The sequence below is a fragment of the Ochotona curzoniae genome, unplaced genomic scaffold (genome assembly GCF_017591425.1).
Source record: "Ochotona curzoniae isolate NIBS_2020 unplaced genomic scaffold, NIBS_Ocur_1.0 contig_517, whole genome shotgun sequence".
Taxonomy (NCBI): domain Eukaryota; kingdom Metazoa; phylum Chordata; class Mammalia; order Lagomorpha; family Ochotonidae; genus Ochotona; species Ochotona curzoniae.
In genome coordinates, this window is record NW_024466454.1 from 5,925,160 (window position 1) to 5,938,133 (window position 12,974).

General features: G+C 52.8%; 1 protein-coding gene across 1 annotated transcript in view; it reads left to right on the plus strand.

Annotated features, from left to right (window-relative positions):
- The window catches only part of IRAG1 (inositol 1,4,5-triphosphate receptor associated 1), a 105,006-nt gene that overhangs the window by 47,130 nt on the left and 44,902 nt on the right, over positions 1–12,974 (plus strand). Inside the window, 6 exon segments of the mRNA XM_040989123.1 lie at positions 7,782–7,882; positions 8,929–8,999; positions 10,890–11,066; positions 11,954–12,031; positions 12,537–12,589; positions 12,797–12,841. Coding sequence (XP_040845057.1) covers positions 7,782–7,882; positions 8,929–8,999; positions 10,890–11,066; positions 11,954–12,031; positions 12,537–12,589; positions 12,797–12,841 — 525 coding nt within the window.

Sequence of the window (12,974 nt, forward strand, 5' to 3'; positions counted from 1 at the left end):
GTAACTTCCAGGCATGAAGAGGACAATGGCAGGAAAGATGATCCATTAGAGGCAGGACCAGGGCTGGGGCGTGGGAGGATGCCCAGGGTGGACCTCCAAGAGCCCTCCGGGAACTGGCAGACTGGCCTTTTGTGCTGGGCAGGGAGGAGTTTGTCTCCAGCTGACTTCCATGTAGTCCCTTCTGCTCCTTCCTGTGCCCTCTGAACTTGCTGCAGGGAAAATCCTTTTCTTGCTGGTCCCCAGAGGGACCTCATGGATGCCAAGGCTCCTCTACCCAGGCAGGTCCTGTTTGCCCTTAAGGCTGTGAGAGGGAGACTGGGGTACTGCCACAGCAGTATCACCCCCACTCCTCCCGGCCAGCCTGTGGCTTTGTCCCATCGAATCCTCTCTACAAACCTGAAGATGAGAGCAATTTGCTGTATCTAATGTATGAGATCATGAAAACTTGAGGAGTGAGATCACTTTCCCCACGATGCTCAAATGGCATTCCAGTCCCCTTGCTGTCTTGGTGACCTCACATTGCCTGTCCACTGCAGGACTGAATTTCCCATGTAGGTTGGCCTGGTCTGGTTTGGTTTGGGGCTGTTCCTTAACTTTTGCTGTCCTGGCCTACTGATGCAGCCCTGCAGACAGGAGGGCAATGCTCCCATCCCTGTGCTGGACAGAAGGGAGATGCAGGCACATTCTCCTTAGGAATAGAGCAGTGATGCTTCTCTCAGATTGATGGGAGGAGAACAGCATGTGACCGGCTGGCTTATTGCAGGGTGAACCTGCCTTGGAAGACCCCCCCCCCCCCCCCCCCGCCCACAGGGCTTGACTGATGCCAGGGTTAGGAAATGGCCCCCTGGGAGGCTCGAGCACCAGCTGTGTGGTCAGCCACAGGGTGGCCCTTGGGCTGCCTGGAGGAAGAGGCACCTAGTAAGAAGCAGAGTGCAGCTGGAAAGTCGAAGACTGGGGGGTGTCCTGGAGGCCTGAGGCCAAAGATGGGAGACAGCTGCAGGCACGGTGCGACACAGCCGTGGCTTGCCACTTGCCCTACTCCCAGGCTGCACAGCCTGGGGACAGAGTAGCTCTGCCATTAATCAAGTGAAGGCCAGAGTTGGAAAAGAGGTGGGAGAGGAAGTCATTACGCAATTCTGTGATACAGTCCAGGCTCTGGGCTTCACTTTCATCTCGTTTCCTTTTCTGGGTTCTGTGAGTTCAGGAGGTGTCAGCAGGCATGGCTGGTGGATGGCGTCTTGAAGCTCAGTCTCAGAATGATTGAATTAGGTGTGAAGGCTACAGGGGCATCTGGGGTGGGACTGGGGTAGCCAGATGTCCCCGGGGAGCTGCTCTGTGGTTCCTGAGTTCATTCCCAGGAGCTGCTCAGATCCAGCAATCTTCACAAAACCAAGTCCCAAAGAAGTTAACTTGATCCCCAACGCCTTGATGGCAGCACATAAAAAATGTAACACTTACTGAGCATTTGCTAGGCGCCAGGGCCCATGCACAGGCTTTCTAGGTAGGGCTGCCAGACAGTTCTGTTCATGCAACATCACAGTCATCCTTGCCATGAAAGCTTCTTCGTTGGTTGTTTGAAATTCAAATGTAATGGAGCAGGGGTCCTGGTTTGTATCTGGAACTCCTATCTCTGTCTCAACCCCTTTCATCCTTACAATTACCCTGTGACATGGTGATGTTTCAGATAGGCTAACCAAGGCCCAGGGAGGCCAGGCAACCTTCCCCAGATCACACAGCTAGCAAGTGGGAAGCTGCTAGTATGCCCTAGAGTTGGTGTGGCTCCAGAGCCTCAGACCCTTGAAGCATGCAGCCAGTCTCTGGCCTAGGTTGCAGGCTGCCCTTGAGGTCCTCCTAGCAAGGGTGTCTGTAGTCCGCTGATCGACAGCTGTCTCAGGAGAACTCTGCAGGAGACAGAGAAGACTCCCACTGCAGAGCAGCCGGCTCCCCACCTGCAGGGGCCAGCCCTGACGGTGCTGTTACAGAGGAGGGAGGGGCTTTTGCCCCTCTGACCATCCCATTACATTTGCAGGAAGCCCTGTTTAGGCATGCCTGGCTCCTGGGCCCAGGGACTACTTACCACAACAGGCTTTTCATAAGGGTTTCCTGAACCACTGAACAGAGCAAAGTGTAATAATGTTGGGGTGTTCCCAGGCTCCGCCTCTCCCAGCACAGCTCCCTGGGCTGCAAGGCCCTCCCCAGAGTCAATCATGAGAGGTGAGGATGAGCAGCATGTTCGCTCACTAGATGGAGCTGGGGAGTGAAGTTGGGAGGAGGTGAGGATGGAGATGATGGCAGTGAGGACAGAGCCCTCAGAGTGTTGCGTGGGCGTGAGAAGAGTGCAGGGGAACAACGGGGAGAGGGCAAGTGAGGATTAGAATTGAGACTCAGTGCCCCTTTTGGGGTCTGTTGGAAAAGGAGGCCAGAGCCATTTTTGTTCTTTCTTCTCTCTGTTGTGTGTGTTCACTTTCAATATTAATTTATGCATCTGAAAGAGTGTTAGAGAGAGAGAGAGAGAGAAAGAATGAGATCTTCCATTCACTGGTTCTCCCAAATGACTCCAATAGTCAGGGCTGGACCAAGCCAACGGCAGAAGCCAGGGATTTTTTCTGGGCGTCACACTTGGTTGCAGGGGTCCAGGGACTTGGTCATTCTCTATTACTTTTACCAGCAGAGAGCTGGATTGGAAGTGGAGTAGCCAGAATTTGAACTGATTGCCATGTGGGATGCCAGGCACTGCAGGTGGCAGCTTATCTTGCAGTACTACAGTGCTGGCCCCAGAGAACAGAGCTCTTTTTGTGCTGGTTTCCTTATCTGGAGAACAATCTGGAATGCGGTCCTTCCAAGCACTGGGTCACGTGGACCACAAACAGCTCAGCTTCAGATCCAAACCAGAGATGATGGGAGATGTGCACACCCCTGTGTCTGCTAGGGAAATCATGTTTATCAAATTGTCTTCCTATTTTTATGGTCTCTGATTTTCCTGCTTTATTTTTTTCTTATTGGTTATTTCAAATCGCTCTTAGCAGTAAGTAGCATTTTTGTTTGTTTTTTGTGGCCAAAGAAAATGAATTCTGTATTCTCATCACTGAGATGACAGAGTAAATTGAACTCTTGGAAATGGAGTTAAACTGACCAAAACGACCACCTCGGGCGCTCAGGACACGACCTGAAGCGGTGACTTCGTGACTGGCTCTTCCTGCTGCTTTAAATAGGGGTAGTCCGCTTCCACTAACGCATGCTGGCAGTCTGGAGGGGCCATGTTACAGCCACGCAAGAGACACCCAGATGAAGTGGATCCAGGAGATGTCAGGGCAAATGTCCCTTGCTCCAGGAATCAAGGCCAGGATGAGAGTCATGTGACACAGGGGCAGTGACCCAGATGCCCAGGGTCCAGTTGGCAGAAACAACGGCAGCAGGTCAGGCTAAGAGAGCTAGGATCAAAAGAGACCTGAGAGTGCCCAAAACTTTCCGTCTCAGGAAAAGCAGTGTCTCTGGACCCTCAAGTAAACTCCCAATTCCAACATCTTGGTAACTGATTTAAAAACTCGTCAACAGTGCTTCTAGCAAAGGAGCTCTCTCACGTGCATCATGCCCACACACGTTGCTTGATGACTTCCAAGAAGCCACGGCAGCTGGAAGCTCATGTATTGATGCGAGGGGAAGCGGCCTCTAGAAACAGCCCTCCCTGCTCTTCAGAGAAGCCACACGGGGGAACTCTGTGGCCCTTCCTTTTAGTCTGGCACCCACCCCATCCCTGCCTGCCACTTCTGCATCCCACATCTACCACTTCCTGCAGTCCCACTGTGTGTCCTTAGACCCCGTTCCATATCCCTAGAGCCCCCTGTTCTCTTCCTGGCCTGTTGGAGACCCCTGCCTCTTAGCTGCTACTCCTGCCTCTATCAGGGCAGCCCAGTGGACAAACACGGGGAGTTTCATTTCTAATCAGAGATAGAACCACTATTCATTTGGACAATAGCTGTGGCCAGTGGGGATCTATGGCCCCTATGGCGCTTTTCAGAGAGCAGGTGCCTTTATCATGCCCCTTTTGCCAGCATCACCTCCTTCTGAGACGGAGCCACCCTTCAGCCATTTGGCCATTGTGGGAACTGGGGCTCATGCAATAAGAGAACACAGTGAGTGGCCAGCTCACTACCAGTCCACCGAGGTGACCCCCTCTGCGGAATGAGCTGTGGCTTGAGGAGGTGTCCTTGACAGAAGGAGGGAGGTGTACCTGTGTCTTCACAGGAGTGTGGAGCTCTGGGACCATGAGGATGGCTCGGGCAGCCTTGGTTCCAGCCAGCAGCAGCTTCATGCTGATTCCTGCCACTCCACCTCAGGCAACCAAATGAAGAGTTGCACAGTTCCAGCTTAGCAGGGAGCACCTCCAGATTTCTAGGGTGGCATGTTGGGTCTAGGGAGGGGGGCACAGGACCTGGATTAAAAAGCTCATATCCCAAATCAGAGTACCTGCGAGCAGCACGTAACTCTGGCTCCTGACCCCAGCTTCCTGCCAGTGTAGACCCTGGAAAGTAGCTCAAGTGACTCAAGCACTTGCATTCATGCCTCCCACATGGAAATCCTAGATTGCTTCTGGATTCCGGCTTTGGCCATAGCCCAGTACAGCCCAGCTGTTACAGGTGACTGGGAAGAGAACCGGAAGACTTTCTCTCTCTCTCTCTCTCTCTCTCTCTCTCTCTCTCTCTCTCTCTCTCTCTCCCCCTCCCCTTTTCATTTTAGTTCTCCTCATCCTTCCTGTCTTTGCTCTCTCTCCTCTCTGATTTTTCTCTCTGTCTCCTCTCTCCGTTCCTCAAAAAACTCAGAATCCCATGGGGAGGACAGATGTGTTAGTAAATGCCTCTTCCATCCTGTCACCCAGCGTGAATCACGAGGCTCGTGGGTGGGTGGACCTGCTGTCAACATGTCTGGCTCATCTTTGGGTTGTGAAGTTATTCCCAAGCCTCACCTTCAGGCTGTCCTATGCCTAAAATCTTATAGACTTAACTTCTTGGAGTAGCACTGAGGGTCTTTCAGACACTGTCTCCGTGTTTTATCCTAGTTCCTCATTGCTCCTGATCCTGGTCCCTCCTCTCTCATACACCACATAGTCCAGGCTGCTGACCCAGCTGCACGGCACATCTCCAGTGTCCATTTTGGCCTCTCTGCTGGTACTGTTCCTTTCACTGCCAGCTGTGTCCCTCCTACTATTGTCTAACAGGCTCCTATTCATCCCTCAAGACCCAGTTCCAGTGCGCACTCCCACTGGAAAGGCGTTCCACCTTCCTCACTGGAGTTTCCATCTCATTCCTTTGAACATGCATGTCCTGGGGTTCATCCCTTGTCACCTTATGTCTGCTCTCAGTCTCAGTTCTCTCTGTGCCCTGCCTGACTATGAGCCCGACAGGATCTTGTCTTTATATCCCAAGCTGTTCCTGCTCCATGGTGGGAAGTATGCTAAAAAGCATTTGATGCATGGAAAGTAACCTGACAATGAAAAGACCAGATACTGAGGACCTTAATATTTTCATCCTCACACCAACTTTGTGACTCAGATGTCATGATCATGGAGCCTAGAGCACAGAGACGTTAAAGAGATTGCCAAGGACACACAGCTGAGTAAGCAGTCCCATCCGAAGTCCGTGCCCGGGGTATCCTCTGACTCCAGCCACTGCAGTTCCCTGTGTGAAGAGATCCTGGGTCCAAGCACAGGGTCCTGGCAGCGTCTTCTCAAGGATCTGGCTTAGGCTTTCCAAAATAAGCATCTTTTCCACAGAGGAAACACACAGAGTTCCCCAGTGTGGCTCTCACAGAGCTCCAGCCCACACAGCCTGGTGTCGGGGGTCATGGGAGAGACTGTGGGATTTAAGCAATCCACACAGCACTGCCCAAGATCCATGCAGCAAGAAGTTGCACTGTGCAAAGACGACAGGGCTTCTTCCCCACCCTGCCAGGAACCCACAGCTGTGCACTGAGAGCCTGGGTATGCAATTCAGTCTTTTGGCTCCAGGACTTGCTGCAGCCCACTGGCTGCTCCCCAGCCCCATTTTCAGTGTGGGCCAGTGGAAGTCAGCATGAACTTGGAAGGACTTGGTTCTCCTGGGACCACTGGCACCCACTGCCCCCAAAGTTACAGGACACAGCCCCAGCTTTTGTATGGGGTGTCCGCATGCTCCAGGGAGGGGTGGGGACCACTGTTTGGGGAGCACCAGGGCAGCCAAGAGGCCCCTGGCAGCTGTGGCAACACGTGCCAGCTAGGGATGTGGGAAGGTAGAGGGCAGTGGCAGGACTGTCCTAAGTACACGGGTGAACATTTGAGAGGACCTAAGTGAGCCTTCCAGGCATATCTGGAACAAGTCTTGGACGGGCACGCTGCAGCAGAAGGTAGTTAATAGTTAAGACCCAGAGATACTGTATGTTGCCAGTAGTATAATCCAATTTTACCTCCCATATGGTCCTGCTACAGGGAAGACACAATTTCAGGGGCTTCTTTGTGGATCTTGATGCTTTTGTTTCATTCACTCATTTATTCACTCCACACATATTTATTATACTCTTGAAAGGGTTTTATACTCTATGCTACCTATCATCAGCAGCACTTGATGCAGATTCCAAATTCACCAGCCTAGGATGAACTAACATATTTTGATTATGACTTGCTTAACAACCATAAAAGAATGCCTCAGAAATCTAACGACTAGCCAATAACTTTGCTTTAGAATTATTTGTATGCATCTAGTATTTATTTATGTGCACATTCTTATAAGGTAACAAAAATGAAACTGCATTCCATTGCCCAATGAGTAAATCTCCTTTATTGAACTGTCACCATTACCCAAAGGTAGGACTGTCGCTCATTAATGGAATAAGTAGGTGTCCCCACTTTTCTCCTGACCTTGGCTGGTCCCCCAACAGGTTCAGTCACAGTCTGGGGACTCTGCACCATATGCTCCCTACATGAGTAGTGGGCATGAACAAAGGAAGGCTTGCTGCTTCCCTAATACAAGAAAAGAGGGCTATGTTAGGCTTGGCCAAATGCTTCCTGGAGCAGGAAGGAGAAATCACCCATCATTTTTTCTTTCAAATGCCTCTCCCAAACCTGCATTTGTGTGTTACCCACAGTAGCCAAGCTATGGACACAGCTAAAGTGTCCACAAACAAATGAACACAAAAGGAAATGTGCTGCACAGCCGCTCTCACACATACCTGAGATGTAATGCTACATGCATGTTGCATCAACATGGATGAACCAGGGGGCATTATGTTAGGTAAGGTAAGGGGACACAGAAAGACAAATACTGCCTTTTCTTACTTGCTTGTGGAATCTAGAAAAGACAAATCCAGATAGAGAGTAGCCTGGCGGTACCCAGGGATCTGGCACCAGGGCAGAGTTGGGTGGGTGAGGGGCTGATGTTAATCAAAGGGAACAGACTTTGCATTTCATGATCAGAAAGTTCTGGAGTTAGTGTGTAACATGGTGACTACAGTTAATTATGTGTTCTGTGCTAGAAATGTACAAAATATTTTCTATGCACGTGCATGTGCACACACACACACACACACAATGTGTGAGGTGACTGACAGGCGAGTTAGCTCGATGGCAACAGTACTTTACCATGCACGCGTATACTAAAACACCATGTTACACACCTTGAGCATGTACCACTGTGGTGAACTAAACATCAGTAAAGCTGGGTGAACACCTGTGCTGGACACGTCTTAGCTCAGCCCCAGGAAGCCCCTGCCAGCCCCAGCCTAACGTCCTCTGTGTTTTTGTTCTAAACCAGGGCCCTCCATCCGTAGGCCCTTCGCACAGTCCACCCACGATCGTCCTGACGGGGGAGGTCAGTTCACTGGAAGGAGAGTGTGACAGGAATCTGGCCAACAGGTACGTGTCCCAGGTGCCTGGTCCTTCTGCTGTGACAAACAGTGCCTCCTATCATGTGGACATCAGGTGCTGTGCTTTCATACAGACTTTCTTTTTTCCTTGTATCATCAATGAAAATGCAGTCAGTTCATTTCTTTTCAGGAGAGAGCTTTGGCGTTTCCCCTAAATGAGCTTTCCTCTCCTGAATCTGACCTTTTCACTTTGCTAGGCTGTTTGAAAACCACAGCAAGGCAGTTTCTGATCACTGCCCAGCTCTCTGCTGGATATGTAGGAAAGATGTGAGTCTTTGGATAGTACTGTCCCCAGTTGAAGCAGGTCCCACATAGAAGATGATCTACCGGAAGGGACATAGGCTCACATGCACCCAGATGGCACTGCCCAGGCCTTCATCTGACTCAGACCTGGGGAAGCTCTAGTCTGCCTAGGGCCATCTGGATGAATACACACACACAAACACACACTTTTTAAAAATTATTTTATTTTTATTGGAAAGGCAGATTACTGAGAGAAGGAGAGACAAACTTCTTCCATCTTCTGGTTCACGCCTCAAGTGGCCCCAGTGATCAGAGCTGAGCTGATCTGATCTGAAGCCAGGACCCAGGAATGTCTTGCTTATCTCCTATACTGGTACCGGGGCCCAAGGCTTTAGGCCATCCTCTACTACTTTCCCAGGCCACAAGCAAAGAGCTGGATGGGAAGTGGCACAGTCAGGACAGGAACTGGCACCCAAATTGAATCCTGGCATGTGCAAGGCGAGGACTGAGCCACTGAAACATCACGTGTAGCCCCATCTGGATATTTATTATATCATTCACGAGCCATGCACAGCCATCAGCTTGACAATTTGCCTGCTCTGGATATACTGAGTTTTGAATCCTGCCTGTGGTTGGCTTGGCAGAACCAGACTAAATGATTTCTCAGGGCTTTTAGGGCCCGTGGGCCATGAATGATGCCGGCATGGATATCCCAATGGCCCCGGGCAGGAGAAGGCATCCTTTCAGGCTGTGAGGTCTTCCTAACAAGATGATGACCATTGTGCCTTTCAGAGCGCACAGTCCCCAGCGGAGGCTCTCCCACCGCCACCTGAAGGTTTCCACTGCTCCGCTGACTTCTCTGGGTAAGGGCTAGGCCAACCTGGGGTAGGGGGTTGGGGACTCTGAGGAGGAAGACTCAAGTCCAGCAGCCTGGCTCGACTCAGCCCCGTTCCCCTCTTCTGATCTCCAAGGTAGCTCATCCCTAGAAGCCCAAACAAGGAAGGCTAGATCAGCCCCTCACATGGGAAGCCAGCAAAATGATGATCCCTAATTTCTTCTGATGAAAGGATAAGACTGGGCTGTGGAAGGGAAAATGAGGAAAGCAAAGAAAAAATAGCCGAGTAAAGCTCAATTCTGGGGCTTAGGGGCAGGTTTCCCCCCCACCCCACCCAGGCATGCACCAACTATCAGCCTAGCTGTCCCAGTGACCGATTCATTCTCCAAAAGAATTTTCCCAGCCTGCCCTGGGCCGCCAGAAGGTAGAGCTGTAGTTGCTTCCTGCATGCATCTTGTTAATCTGCTCTTACGAGGTAAGCAGTTACAACTGAGATATGGTATCACAAGGGCTTTTGTCAGAGTTAGGGAAACAAGGTAAGGAAGGGACCTGTTCTCTCCAAGCAGGCTGACTGGGCAGGTGTTCCTGAGGACAGACTGGGTGAGCCTCAGAGAGCTGGGCAGACAGATAACAGGAAAGGCATTGTCAGTGCAGGAAGCAGCAGAGCAGGAGCCACAAGCATAGCGTTGTGCGGGTAGTTGGAATGCTGTACCTTGGGCACCCAATGACATGGACCCAACTCGTAGTAGCTGACTCAGAATCATCCTCTTCCTCCTCCTCCTCAAGCTAGGCCCGCAGTTTTAGGGAGTGTTGGATCCAAGTGCCCACATCAGTTCATTTCTTCAGTCTCCTTTTTTTGTGTGGCTGCTTTCCTGCTTGAGCAGGTTAGCAAATGGCTTACACATGTAGCCAATGGTTACTGTAGCTCCAAGTTTGCATCCCATCAACACCCTATGCCACTCACTTTCTGGAATTGTCCTCCCACGCCCCCTCCCTGCCCCCAGGCCTCAGGCGCCTGCAGTCAAAGGGACTGGATTGCTTGATTGGCCAAAGTTGCTATGTGGTCCCACCCCGGGTGCTTGGTGTGGGCATGGTCAGCACCTTCTGAAATAAGAGAATTTAAGCAATCAGAAGGGGTTCATCCCATGAAAATGATGAGTTACTGCCAAAAGAAGTGAGACTGGAGACTGGAGAGACAAAGTGGGTGGAGAGTGGAAGGGATGAATACACAGGGCCAGTTGGGAGTCGGGCGCCACACTGGGACCTATGAGGAGGGCCCGTGGGCTGAGGCAGGAGCCTAGCAAGGTCAGACCTGGCTTTTAGGAGAGTCGCTCTGGTAGGCAGCGTGGGGTGGCAAGGAGGGAACAGCCTGAAGATGCACCTGCCAGGGGGGCAATAATTGCTCAGGGAAGTCAAGGAGCCCAAACAGTGATAAGGGGCAGGCTCCAGGGGTATCTTCAGGTAAAGGCAGTTAGTGGAGGTGACATGAAGGTGACTTCCCAGAAGCTGAGAGAGGGGTGATAATACCTTAGCTCAGGGGCACTGCTAGGGAAGGGATGTTTTTTTGGACAGATGGTCAACAGTAACACAAGAGCCCTGGATGGCATCTTGCTGCTCATGATCTTTCTATTTGGCCCTTTGTCCACGCCTCTGAAGTTCATTAGTTAGCCAGAGAGACCAGAGAGGGAATGCCAGGGGAAGCAGGTAGCAAGGGGTGGGGCTCCTGCAAGGCCCGTGCTCACTGCTGAGTGTCTTCAGGGCCAGGTGTGACAGCACTGCCACAGCCATGGGCAGCCTGCCCAGAGGAGCTGAGGGTGGAGTCCCAATGCGGAGGTCCACGCCATGGCCAGCAGGGCAGCATCCCCAGGCTGGGTGCAAGGCAGCAGGGCCTGTCTGCCTGAGAGCACTGCTCTTACAGACCCTGCGGGGCACGTCATCGACCTCGTCAATGACCAGCTGCCTGACATCAGCATCTCAGAGGAGGACAAGAAGAAAAACCTGGCGCTACTGGAGGAGGCCAAGTCGGTGAGCGAGCGCTTCCTGACACGGCGTGGGAGGAAGTCCAGGAGCAGCCCCGGAGACTCCCCGTCCTCGGGTAGGGTAGGGCAGGGCAGGGTGGGATAGGCAGGTGGCTGTGCGGAGCCCCTTGGGGCTGGGGCCGGGGCAGGGCAGGGGCAGGCAGGGGAGGGAGGGTCCAGCTGCAGTGGGAGTGTTGCTTCCCAATCGCTAAGATGAAACTTGTGCTTCTTGACTCTGTGTGTGTATGAGAAGAGAGAAGGAAAGAAAGGAGAGAGAGAGAGAGAGAGAGAGAGAACTGTGGCTTCCAGGAAATGTCAGCTCCCATCCCCTCCCGATATTTTCTCCTTGCCCCAAACTGAAGTTAAGCTCTTGCTGCCCTTTTACCTCCCTCACTGCACCCTAAGTCTTTGGGGGAATGGCCTACGTACACCCACGTGTCCAGAACCCAGGTCCCTCTCCATGGACAGAGTCTTCATGCCACCCCCACCTTCTCTAGGGGCCCCTATCTTCCTCTGCAGTCTGAAAAGGCTGCCGTGGGCCCCTAGAAGAGGGCGATTCTGGGTTAGAGGGAAGCCCTCCTCCTCCTCCTCTGCCTCAAATTATCTTCATTGCTGCCCAGGTAGCTAGGGGCGGGTTTCAGGTGAGTCTGCGGGTGCTAAGAGAGCCAGAACAACTGGGGAAGTGCTCCGTGCCTGCGGTACCAGGTCCTAAAGCTCTGGAAGGTACTTAGAGGTCAGGTCAGGCTGGTCAAGGAGTGTGACTCCCAACCCCTCTTCCATACCCGCTGTGTTGGGCTGGCAGCATGGAGGGTGGGCTGTGGTTCCAGCCGTGTGTGGCGTGTCCGGAATCGCCCTTGACCCCAGCAAAGCAGGTCCTTGCCCCGGAAGGATGGCTTTGTTGGGGCCGAGGCCTAAAGCCTCCATGGCTGGAAGCTAGCATGTATCCGCGTGTCTGTCTCCGCAGCTGCGTCGCCAAGCCTCAGCCCCGGAGCTTCTCCCGCATCGTCTCGTAGCAACTCCCTCACTGTCCCCACCCCGCCAGGTGAGGCCCCCCTGCCCTGGCTGTCTGCTTCAGCGCCCCCTTGGTGGGCTGACCCAAAGGAAGAGCAGACGCACTGTGCAGAAAGGGGGCTAGCTGAGGACAGGGAAAGACGTGGCTTGGGGCTGTGATGGAATCTCTTTGCCCAGAGAAGACTGAGAAAGATCGCAGTGCTTGCTCCTTTGGCAAGGCCTATTTTTTTGGGATATTTGTGGGGTTTTGATTTTTTTCTCTTCCTCTCTCAGGGTTGTGCTGGGGGCCACCCCGTTGGGTCAGCAGGGAAGGCATAGGGTGCAGAGAGCGAGGTTGTACAGGAAGATGCCCTGGACGAGAGCACACTGTGCGCAGGCGCAGCTGATGCCCCCATGCTGCTGTGCCTTCTGGGTTTCTGTGGGAATTTAAGGAGGACCCTCCTCACCCCTGCCCGGAACCTTGTTCTGGGGGGTGGCAGGGAGTGAGTGCATAAAGACCCTACATATTACTGTGAGCACAATCTGGCCCATTCCAGGTTTGGATGTGTGCGGTGGCCCACCGTCCCTTGTGCCCGGAGCGCCAGTCCAGGTAACAGCCCCACTTACCGTGCTCTTCCTGGGCCATCTGGTTTCTCCCTGACCCCTAAAGCTCAAAAGCCCCCTGTTACCTGTAGGAGCTGGGATGCTGGGTGGGGATAGTGGCTGAGGATAGTGGTTGGTGGAGGGGGACCCTCGGGAATCTTTCTAGCAGGCCTCTTCCCCTGTCCAGCTGATCTGTACTTGCTTTCTTCAGCAGAAGGGAGATGAGTCCGATGTCTCTCCAGCTCCCCCTGGCGAGCCTGTGAGTTTGTGCTTTGTTTCATTAGGCTGACTTGGGGTATGGACGTCTCCTGGGGACCTGCTGGTCCCTGAGCTTGCCGGAAGGGGGAGGAGGTGGGGTACTGGCTTGGCTGTCCTACAGGATGCTGTAGGGG